Source organism: Bison bison, unplaced genomic scaffold, assembly GCF_000754665.1.
Source record: "Bison bison bison isolate TAMUID 2011002044 unplaced genomic scaffold, Bison_UMD1.0 scf7180017864037, whole genome shotgun sequence".
NCBI classification, from domain to species: Eukaryota; Metazoa; Chordata; class Mammalia; order Artiodactyla; family Bovidae; genus Bison; species Bison bison.
Genome location: NW_011494609.1, coordinates 8,094,573 through 8,106,605, shown reverse-complemented (window position 1 = coordinate 8,106,605; position 12,033 = coordinate 8,094,573). Strand labels below are relative to the sequence as shown.

Sequence of the window (12,033 nt, the reverse complement as noted above, 5' to 3'; positions counted from 1 at the left end):
GGTGTTTTATTTCATTCCCTAAGTTTAAAAATCTGTCATTTATACCCAGAGTGACTGGTGTAGTCCCCTCAAGGACTCATGACGTGAAGGAAAAGACTTAAAGACTGTGCACAAAAAATAAGTCACACAAGAACACTGTATCACTACAAATTTTATTCAGAAACCCATCTTTGTTTTTTTTTGTTGTTTTTTAAAAAAAATTCCCATTATGAACTGGTTTGGTCAATCAACTACAACACTTTCTAGCAGACATACGGTAAAAATGGCATGGCTCAGAATCGCCCAGACCGTTCCCGGTCTCTCGACCGCCTCCTGTCGCGCTCCCGTCCTCCGCCGCCACCACCTCCACCGCCGCGACCGCGGTCTCGAGACCGAGAGCGACGCTCCCGGGAGCGGGACCGCGATCTATGCCTGCAACAGACGACAAGAAACAAACCATGGCACCCAAACCACAGCACGCAACCTAGCAGGGCAGTGACACCTAAACCCGGCAGCTCGGCGCACTGGGGACACGGATAAAGGGACAAACGCTGCCGACTGGGCCTCAGGTGACACTGCACCACGTGCCCTGATTTCAGACATTACAGCACCTGGGGGTAAAAATGCGCAACTGGAGACCAAAGAGGAATGACACCCTCTCCCCTTCTGTGGAGCCAACCTGCGTGGCCAGGGGAGCCATAACCCAGAATGGAAGGGGCACACGCACCATCCCACCTGAGCCAAGCCTCTCAGATGTTCTCAGCTCAGCAATGGGCCCACCAGCCCGCTGGGGGGAAGGGAGAACAAGGTTCTTTCTCTCCTATACTTTTCTGCTGACAATAAAATGATCATCAGTGATGGATTTCCAAACACGTTTAACAGGAGAGGGATGAAAACCCCTCTGGGGGCCAGAACACAATCTGAGCTGGAAGAGTGACTGTTACACTGACACCCTGGCCTTTTCTCCGCTTATGAGAAAAGCACCCACCTGCAATTAAGCACCAGGACCGGTCATGTGGCTGTGCCTGACTGTCTCTGGTTCACAGGACAGTGCCCCCTCCCCGCCGCCCCCAACCAAAGACCTGCCCAAACCAAGAAAACACAAGAAACCCCAATGGAAAAAGAAGTTCAGACATGGAGGGGACAGAATAAGATCCTGGGCAAACAAATCTACTTTTAAGTGGTCACCCAGCCAATGGGTCCCTGTTAACAAGGTCTGATCTCTACCTGACAAGCAGGAAGACATGTGTGGAATGTCCCTCAGAGTGCCTTTTATATCCTACAGTGTGCACTACATTCCCAGCAGAGCCTTCTGAAGAGGAGGCCCCGGAGTAGTCACTACGTTCCCAGCAGAGCTTTTTGAAGAACAGGCCCCGGGGCTGAACCTGCCCAGGAGTACTCACTACGTTCCCACAGAGCTTTTTGAAGAGGAGGCCCCGGGGCTAAGCCTGCCCAGGAGTATTCCCTACGTTCCCAGAGGAGCCTTCTGAAGAGGAGGCCCTGGGGCCGAGCCTGCCCAGGAGTAGTCACTACGTTCCCAGCAGAGCTTTTTGAAGAGGAGGCCCCAGGGCTGAGCCTGCCCAGTACTCACTTCTTGCGCCGGCGCCCATACAGCTCCCGTCGCAGCTCCCGGGAGATGGGCTTCAGGTGCATGAAGTTGCAGAAGCCGCCCCGCGTGCACTCCCTACAGGAGAACAGAACGGTCACGCTGGGCACACAACCCCTCCTCCCCTGCCCGCTCCCCCTCAGGCCGGCCTGCACCTACCCCATCTCGTACTGGCGGCAGCAGGCTTCTCTGAAGTCGGTCACGGGGGAGAGCTCGGCGTGGATTGGCTGGCCGTTAAACCAGCGGTTGTTCAAGTCAATCACAGCCTTTTCCGCATCTTCTTCACGGCGAAACTGAAAAAACAAAGCAGAACTGCTCACCACCCACACTTCAGTAACAAGTATCTTCAATGATTGATTCAAATATGTATCATGTGCTCACACAGGTGGCATAATGCAAGAGAGCAATTTAAAAACTGGACCATCCTTTATTAACGATGACTTATTTTTACAACAGTCCAAGATCATGCCATGCATGCTGCCTTGGTTTTCAAATTCAACTGGTTAAAAGCACAAATGTCGTGATTTACGCAGGCAAGAGAAGTTTAAAAAAAAAAAGGAAAAAGAAACCCAACATATAATTCAGTTTCTTTTCCACAGTCCCACAACCACTAACCAACAGCCTAAGACACCCATCCTCCCAGGACCCACATGCCAGCTGCTGGACTGGAGCCGCAGCCAACGAGGGCTGGCCAGGGCATTAAGGCTCCAGCCTGGTCTGAGCAGGGCTGCTCGCTAAGGTGAGGCAGGCACGCCTCACTCCTCGGCCCCAACTGCTGCCTCAGTCCTACCTTGACATACACGTTCCCCACGAGGTGGTCTCCTAGGTTGTCACAGACGTTCATCTCCTCCACCTCCCCATACTTCTCCTCCATTTCTGTGAAAACCTCCTAAGGGGAGAACAGGGGTTAGAGGATCACAATAGAGATGAAAAAGGAACAGAACAGAACTCATGAGTATGTATTCTTATTAATGGAGTCAAGTCCCAATCCCCATACAGGGGGTGAACGGGTCTACAGGGTTCAGTCACTAGCTCACCTCAAAGAACTCATCATAATGTTCCTGCATCTCGACATCGCTCACAGCGCCTGTGAACAACAGAGAGCTTGCTGGTTAGAGCCGGGAACTGTGACCGCCAGAGCTCTGCGCTTAAACTCACAACTGCTATGTAACACATCAGCTTATCTAGAGAGAAAACAGAGCTGCACTCTGCTGCAGACTGAAGACAGTGCATCACACAGCCACTTGCTAAAGTTTGAAGTGTGGTGAGATTTTAAAAGCCCCTTATGACCACCTCAGTTCTGGCTATTAAAATATTAAAATCAAGACAAGTTTTCATCAGCATCAAAGGGCCAACATTTTCAGAAAGCATGAGGAAAAGGTTGACTCTCAAAAGAAATTTTCAAATTGAAAATTCTCTTCCTTTTTAGATTTAAGATACAGGCCAAGTAATCACACTGACTTTCCCCCTTTCCTTTCTTGGGTTAAAATGAAAGGTGGCAATCAGGCAGGGGAGATGATTAAAATCTATGCTCCCTACTAGCTTCTTTTACCAATTATCAGCTACACAGAATGTTATTAATTCTTTCTGATGCGATTAAAACCCAAATGATGGAAAGTGAAGACTGAGAAGGACAATGACCAAGTTCAATCGCAGTAATCTGAGTGCCCTCTTTTGCATAAAGGGAAAGTTACAGGTTTTTGTTGAAGAAAGCTTTTCATCTTTATTCTTCGTAATTCACATGCACTAAGTGAACTCTTGTCCATTCTGTGGACAGATTTAGCAAATTCACATCCCATCCTCATTACATTCTACCATTCAAACTCTGACACTCTCTGAATCTAAATTTGAGGAAGCAGAAAGCTGGAGTGTCAGTAAGCTGATATTCCCAACAGCCAGACCGGCAGCAGCTTCGAGGCAGGGACAGCCTGTTGCTAACAGCCACCTTCCAAAGGAATCCTCCAGGACTGGCGGCCTCCTCTGGGCCCCACCAAGGGCCCCAGGCTGTGGCCATGGGCTCTGTCCACAATGCCCTAGCTCTCTGAAAACTTTCCCTCTAAGGATAAAAACTGGCTTCCACCTTGATTCTGGCAGTGATTTAAGTTCCCTTTCCAGTCATTTGGGTGGGGGGGGGTGTCCCTGCATCGTGGTTGTTTCTGAACTTCCAGGAACCCCACTCGCTTTACAACAGAGCGCTCAGTGAACACGTGCGGTGACGCCACTCCGGACAGCTTGTCTTGATTTAAAAGTTACAGTGAGTGTATCCCCTTCCCTGAGTAGAAACCAAAGTCTGAACAACAGAAAAGCCAGTCAAGAGAAGCTCATTCCAAAGGGCAGATTTTAATGTTTAAAATTAATATCCTTCTCCACATTAGGAAAATGAGAAGACAGAAAATATTCACACACTCAAAGTCTTAGCAATACCGAGAATCACATTTTGGTGGCCATTAAACTATTGGCTGTATTCGTGGGATTGGTATCTCTGTTACTACATAAACAGAATACTGTATTTTAATAACTTATATAAAGTTCACGTTTTAAAATGCTTCCTAGTGGGCGTATTTTATCTCCTATACTCTGGTTAAAAATTTTTGAGTCAATCAAAATGACCTGAAAGGCAGAGGTGAGTGATTAAAAAAGCTACTCAACTAAAGTATTAACACGACTCAGTATATTTTAAATACAACTTGCAAGTACCCAGTTTTCTTAAAGAAACATTCTTAAACTGGGATTCATATTTAAGTTTAATCCAAGCATAAAAAGTTTATTTTTCTGCAGATACAAGGTTATATTAAAAAAGAGCCAGTAGTGATGAACCTAGTAGCTAAACTGTAGAAGCAGAATTGCATTTAATTTGTATTCTTACAATCTGGACTCCAGAACTGTAGCATTTAGTACAGCTAAACTTTTATTTTGTAGCATGTGCAAAACAAGAGTCCTGTGAATCACAAATATACACACAGAGAACTAATACAACATCCTTCTGTCAATAAAGCATGCACATCCCCCTGAAAACAAACAGGGCAAAGAGCGAACCACTGTCGTTACTCAGTCCCCTACTTCTCATTCACTTCTACCCCAGGGTAGAGCTGTCACAAAATGACTTAACCATCCAAACAGGAACACTTTCTTTCACCCATTGATCTTGTTTCTTTAAAAAAACAATACACCAAGGGCTACCAAGTCCTGCTACCATCAGATTCAAGGAAAGAAATTCTCTTTTCAGGTCAGTATTAGCATCGAAAAACATTTAGTGTCTTGGCAGGAAAAGCGCACCAGCCCGGTCCCCCTGGACGCAGGTGCCACACGCCACGGCACAGAACCGGGAGGCTCCCAGTCTGGCCCAGCTCAGGGAGATGGCGGCTGCCAGCACTGCTGCGCCCACCGCAGGTCACCCTACAAACTGAGGGGCTCTGGGCCAAGGGTGTGTCTGATCCAGGCATGTGGCCACCAAAGGTACTTTGTGGTGGTATTCTGTGATCTGTTCTTTTTTTTAAACAGCTTTAAAACGAACTGGTGAATGCGAAGCACCTACGCTTTGGTCTGGACCCTCTGATTTTAACACAAGTCCAGGATGTTCGTTTCAGCTTATCCTCAAATGACTACATTTACTCTGGAGTTCAACACTTATTATTTCTACTGTTCCCTAAAAACTACCCATCAATGCCACAACCGTGACTTGACTTTAGCACTCCCCGGTACATAAAGGAGTGATGTCCACTGAATGCCCACTCCAGAGCTATTCCCTGCCACGTATCCTTTATTTCCCCAATGCAAGAGACACCTATGTAAAATATCTGATGAAAAGAGTCCACACAGGACTGATGTTGAAGGTTTAGTGCAACCGGGAGGGCCCTACTGGGGTCATGTTCAGAACAATGCTCTCACAGTGAAAAGCATGATCTCCAAATGGAGTTTAAGGGAAAAAAACTCTAGTAAGAAATAATATCTGAAAAAATTATTTCAGAACTATTTTTTTTAAAGTTAGAGCGACTTTCACTTTAAGCGGGAAAAACGTGAGCCCACATTTAAGCTGACACACATCCTCCCGGATGACGGCCACGGTCCCAGAGGAGCAGCAGCTCCGTGCTCTTGGGAAGGGCCCCCTCTCTAAGGCTCTCGCTCCTCCCTAAGTGGGCAGAAGTTAAACCTCCAGCAGAGGTTTCCACGGGCTCAGGGGGACACAGGCTCTGACACCTCCAATGGAAGGCGGTCCTCGACACTACAGCGGCAGACCAGGTGCAGTCGACACTGAGCTCTGACACGCAAGCCCAGGGAACCAGGGAAGGAACTTGTATGAACTTACAGCGCAAACCGTCAGCAGACTGGGAAGAGTTTTGAGGGTTACGGTAAATGTTCAAGAGGGCAATGGTCTGAAATACAAAACGCAACAACTTTATATTATGGAAAATTAAATGTAAACACTTAACCGGTTTCCTGTGGCGATCGCTTCAGTCAAGACTCAGTGCTGAAAAAAGAGCAAGTTATTTTCTTTTGAAGCAGTGATGTTTTCTCTCAGCTGATGGCTGTCCTGGAGCGCCCTAACACTTCAGTGTAACAGAGATCCCATGATATGCTAGTATTGTATTTCTGTCACAGACTAGAAGAATTCACCATTTCAAAGTTCCAATCCAGTTAAGAATGCAGACAAGTCGGCAGGCTACCACCAAAACCATTCTTGTAACAGGAAACTTAATGAACAACTGAGAAAGAAGCGTGCCTGTATAAACGGACTCGAGAAATACAATAATTACATATCATGAAATCTCCACTCCCTAGAGGAAAAATTGTAATGGTGAAATAAAACCCACACTTACTGGGCAACTTACCTTATTGATTCCTACATATTCCTAAGGTTTTTGATTTCACAGAAAGAACTTAATAATTGCCAGGGGTTCAGCCACTGGGAAGACCAATAACTGGCTGGTGATGTTCGGCTGTCACAGGGCCAGACCCCTCTCGCTAACAAACATCCAGGGCGGGAGAGGCCTGGCCAGCGACCTCCCCAGCCAGCCTGCTGACCTCAGCCAAGTATCAAGTTCTTACTGTGAATGCCAAGGACCTCCGGCACCGTGTCCTGTTTGCAACAGCTCTATGTCAGCAGCTCAGAAGCCAACATGGTTTGTCTCAATTAAGAGTGGGCTCTTTAACACCATTGTCTTAAAAAAACTTCTCCAACTGTGGGACTTACAGTGTGAGCCGTCAGCCGTCTGTGCACTGTTTTGGGGATTACGATAGATGTTTTGAATCAAGATGGTCTGCGGGGAAAAAAAAATAAAAAGGGGAATTCTACTGGCTGCTGTGCATATATTAGACAATTGCAAAGAGACAACTTGTTTGCAAATGGCTCAACGCCTGCTGTTTTGTTTGCTTCCTGCAAATCAGACACTTGTCTTCTGAAGAGTACACCCAAACCATCATATTATGAAAACAGAGTTTGAGCGGTGACTTAGATCAAGTGACTTAGGTCAAGTCAGCCAGCAACCAAGAAGAAATTGTTATTTTGAGTAGGCCCATGTTATTGAAGTGTTTTAATGCAATAGAACACTAACATTTTTTATGCTTCAAGCTAGCAGACACTATGATGTCAAAAAATTCATGTTATAATCATATTCCCCATATGAAATTGTTTTTAAAACCAAATGTGTAACTCAAGCATATGCAGTCCATCAAGCTCTCTTGATCTCGTAGGAAACAGGCACACGAATGGGTTTCCTAACTCTCAGAGGCGTCTAGCACATTTACGTTTTCTTGGTGGGATCTCTGTTTACATAATACAATAGCTTAAAACATTTGCTCTTTTCCGATCCTTCTTTTAAGGGAAAAAAAATCCTTTTAGCCCTTGTGCTTTAAACTGGATCAGGTAGACTTGAAACCTTACATTGTACCGTTCTTCTTAAAATCAAGTTGTCTGAAAAAACAAACCATGTTTAAGTTAGTAGGCTAGCACATTACATGAATCTTAATGTCCACATCACTGTAAGAAGCTTAAAAAGAAACCCACACTGACATTATGTTAGAGATTTACAAGCTGAACCAATAAATTGCATAATTTACAAAAATAAATATTCAGTCTCAACATGTATCCAAAGCAGTTTTTTAACTGGTTTTATAAAACTGGCCTGTTCCACTTGTAGCTGAGTGTTCAAGGGGAGTGGTTGTGAGAGAGCCCCCCAGTCAAAGGTCTGCTCTGGGAAACCCACTGGGGAGAATGACCACCAGCCACACAGCACAGCCTCGTCCTCTGGCCTGGCCTCTCCCTCACGTCACTGATAGCCCATCTCAGGCCTCGGCTGTTCCCCAAAGCCAACCACATTAGGTTTTTAACTAAAACCACCTGAGCGTGACAAGTCTGATGGACAGCTATACAGAGCCCAACTCTCCAACAGGAAATTCCTGTCAGATCTCAGCCAGGTCATCTGGCAGTGACCATTTAATAAAACGACACTTAAAGGGAGTAATGCAGTTCCATTAAAATCAGAGGAGGTCAGGATTACCTGAAACCAACCAAATGAATCCAAACAAGATGTTCAAGTTAACACATACAGCTGACTCCCACCAAACTTTATGGAATCATGGCCACTGGCCTAGTGGGGGAGACTTAGTTCACAAATGGAAGCACTTAAAGAAAAAATATTACAGAAAATGTAAAGCAAATCCTCCAATATTCTGAATTTCAAAAGAGACATGCTCAAAGCAATTAAATGAGAAAATACTGTCTTTTTCTTACACCACCTGGCTGGCTTTCGGTACCAAGGCTGCACATTTAGACTTCATGGGCCACCTGAAGGAGCTCAAGAAAGACCCAAGTCTAGATCTTTTTCAAATTCCAAATGTTCAGGTGAACATGGGCAGAAGGCTTCTGTTCCTCTCAGAGGTGCCATCTCCCTTAAATTCACCGGATCACTTGAAGGGTGTAAACCCCTGCCTTTTCTTCAATTAGCCGAAAAGAAACTATCAAAAATCACAATTTTTGACTAAACTTCCAACAGAGCTAAGCCCAATCTCTCAAATACCCGGCATCTCTCAATTAACTGAACAGACTGGCCATTAACCTGAAGGGAAGCGCCCACATTCTAAGGTTAAATTTCATTTTTCATGTTTCTATAACATGATACAACTGGCTGTGTCCTTGGCTGGGGTCTTCAGGGGACATGCCCAGTAGAACTGGAGAGCCCCTGGGGGCAGAGCACGGCAGGCTCCTTCAAGGGGGTCCCACCCACCTCTACATCTACCATCCTGGAGAAGAGGCAAGGTCAGCGCTGGCCTGGCTGCGCCTCCCGACCCATGTCAATTAGAGACAGGGAGGGTGGTAAGGCAGTGAAACCCAGTCACAGCCAACAAGTTTCTCTAATGATAAAAACAGGGAATGGTGCTCTCAGGCCTTCTGCTGGGGTGGTTCACCTGCCTCACTCTCATTTAAACAAAACACATTTATGAACACAAATAGAAAAATAAAACTAGAGGGAAAAAAAACCCTGCTTATTATTAACACATGGAAATTACTAACTGCTTCTGTAAAGTACATGAAGTCTTGATAATTTACATGAAAACAGAAAAAAAAGGAAAAACAAACAAACCTGGCTAAAGGTCGGTTTATTGTGCAACCGAGAGCATCTGTCTCCATGACGACATGCTCCAATTTTGAAATAAAATGAACAGTTGACTCTGTAAGGGAAAACGAGAACTGATTATTGTGCTGGAAAGACATCAAATAGATGGAAATACGTCATCAACACGACAAATGCCACCACACTACTTTTCTTTTACTTCGCAAAGACCTAGGCACATTGTTTTTCTTTGTAATAGGTACTTTGAAGGCAATGGCACCCCACTCCAGTACTCTTGCCTGGAAAATCCCATGGACGGAGGAGCCTGGTGGGCTGCAGTCCATGGAGGGTCACTAAGAGTCGGGCCCGACAGAGCGACTTCACTTTCACGTTTCACTTTCATGCATTGGAGAAGGAACTGGCAACCCACTCCAGTGTTCTTGCCTGGAGAATCCCAGGGATGGGGGAGCCTGGTGGGCTGCAGTCTATGGGGTCGCACAGAGTTAGACACGACTGAGGCGACTTAGCAGCAGCCCATCTGATCAGTTGTGTCCACCTTTTTGTGATCTCATGGATGGTAGCCCACCACACTCCTGTCCATGGGATTCTCCAGGCAAGAATGCTGGAGAGGGCTGCCATGCCCTCCTCCAGAAGAGCTTCCTGACCCAGGGAACAAACCTCGAGTCTCCTGCATGCAGGCAGATTCTTTACCACTGCTGTACCCTGGCAAGCTCTGGTTGATTTAGCTTCAATTTGCCCCTCTTCAAACATGGCACTCTATTCTAACCTGATTTCCTCCTCATTCAAATTCCCTTCAAGTACGGTTGATCCTTGAGCAACTTCTATTCAGATTTTTCACGTATTAAATCCTGCAGGACTACAGGACCCATGGTTGGATGAATCACAGGATTCAGAACAGCAGACATGAAGGGCTGACTGGAGGTTAAATAAACTGGGATTGGATTACTGACTGTGCAGAGGGCTGGCACCCCAACCTCCATGTGGTTCAAAGGTTCAATTATATTCAATACTTCTCTGCTCCACTGTTCTCTCTCAAACTGAATGTAAGTCAGTCTAAAACTATATTTAACTCAAAACCTAGCTGCTCCTTTTCCTTCCATGATGAACTCCTCTCTTGAGGACATCAGCAGTCTGGTGAGGGGTCAGGATCTTGACTCTGCTACTAGTTGCTTGGGTTTGGGCCAGTCACCCACACCTGGCCGGGTCTCTGTAAACTGAGGAAAATGCCAACCTTGGCACTGTTCCAAGAACCAGGATCAAGTATACTACGTGCTCATCACACGCAGTCACTATTATCCAAATAAATACAAAGTCCAGGTTCCCCCACCCAAGACACCAGACCAACAGAATACTTCCAAAAAGAGGTCTGAAGTAAACAATCCTCCCCAGTTACAATACACTGAGAATAAGCTATTGGGGCGCCCACTCTGCCTGTAAGAACTACACAAGGTCATCTCTCAATATGCTCCAATACTTGGACGATGCAGATAAAATCAAAACTAGCAATCGAGCCAGCATGACAGCAGTGCACTGTGGCTGAGCAGATCTGTGATGAGTTACGCAACCTTACTAGATGTGTCCCATTAACATTCAGACTTGCAGAGGTGGGACAGTTACCCTGTAGATTCAATTATTTTAGCAAGGGCCATTCACAGTTGCCAACGCAGGAGACCTGGGTTCGATCCCTGGGCTGGGAAGATCACCTGGAGAAGGGAAAGGCTACCCACTCTTGGACACGACTGAGCGACTTTCACAGTCACAGTTAAGATTAAAGGGCCTCAGTAAAATTTGATGGCCCATGAAATCAACCAGCCATTTATTTATTATCAGGTAGCAATAAAAATGGAAAAGTCTAAATTTATGAGGAGAGAAAAATGATCACTACATACACGAGTATGTCATGTTACATCTTCAGAAAGTTACTTGAAAATAGTTTAAGACTGTCTGAGAACGGACAAAACCTCTGCTTCAACCATTAACACCCAACTATTCCATATAATTAAAACAATCCTTGCTGCTGTACCATCAGAAATGACTCCCATTTCACAATGGCCAGTTAATCACTGAATTTAATCTATTAGTCTAAACTTGTCTAGTAGGCTCATTGGACTACGGCAATAAAATGAAAAGATGTTAAAGAAAAGATGCGGTGTACTATTTGAGAGAAGGTATTAGAAAGGCTAATCCATTCTTACAGTTAGAAAATGTCTAAAACCTCAAATGTGTAATTAGCTAGATATTTTTAATTGCTAGGTGTACATTTTACGCTCAGTTCAAATTAAATAATAAAAAAAAAGTTAGCAGGAATCATTTTTCAGCTGAAAATTTTGAGCTGTTTCCTGGAAATTAAAACTCCACAAATCTCCCTGAAACGAGAAGCCTAGATTAAATAATCAAGTTTCCTAAATTACAGCTGTGACTTTGATAATCTAACTCTAACAGAGGACATGGAGTTGTTTATGGCAGGAATGTAAGAGCGTCAGAGTAACAGTGAGGACACCACCTTCTGCAGCTTTTTACAGGAATGAGGGAAAGAAAAACTCCAGGAGACATAAGTCATGGCCCACACTGATATAAGCTCATGAGTAAAATCGACGCTGCATGCTCTTCAGCAAACTTGAGAAGCCTCTTTGTCCAGCAGAGCTGGCGGATCCATTCAAGATCTTGTTTCCCAAGCTGCTGCCTCTGGGGCCACAGCATTCAGGGCACACCTCTTTTCCTCAGCACTTAATGCGTTTCAGTTCATTTTAATTCAGTTATCCTTTGCACGACAAGCACCCCCTTGCTCCTTGAGAACAAGATCCAAATTTTACCCATCTTTCAGTCCCCAGACACTGGCCTTGAGCTGACACCCAGTAAGTGTTTCTGGAGTGAATA

General features: G+C 45.3%; 1 protein-coding gene across 2 annotated transcripts; it reads right to left on the bottom strand.

The window, feature by feature from the left end:
* Positions 1–133: 133 nt before the first annotated feature.
* U2AF1 (U2 small nuclear RNA auxiliary factor 1) lies at positions 134–9,410 on the bottom strand. Of its 2 annotated transcripts, none has more exons than XM_010834910.1 (7): positions 9,166–9,410; positions 6,777–6,843; positions 2,623–2,672; positions 2,376–2,474; positions 1,745–1,878; positions 1,571–1,663; positions 134–411 (listed from the first exon to the last, which is right to left on the bottom strand). In XM_010834910.1, exons 3-7 carry the CDS (start codon positions 2,650–2,652, stop codon positions 273–275), a joined length of 495 nt encoding a protein of 164 aa, XP_010833212.1. In that variant the 5' UTR covers positions 2,653–2,672; positions 6,777–6,843; positions 9,166–9,410; the 3' UTR covers positions 134–272. The 2 variants fall into 2 exon arrangements, with proteins under 2 accessions (XP_010833212.1, XP_010833211.1); XM_010834909.1 differs by lacking the exon at positions 6,777–6,843 and adding an exon at positions 5,892–5,958.
* Positions 9,411–12,033: the final 2,623 nt, after the last annotated feature.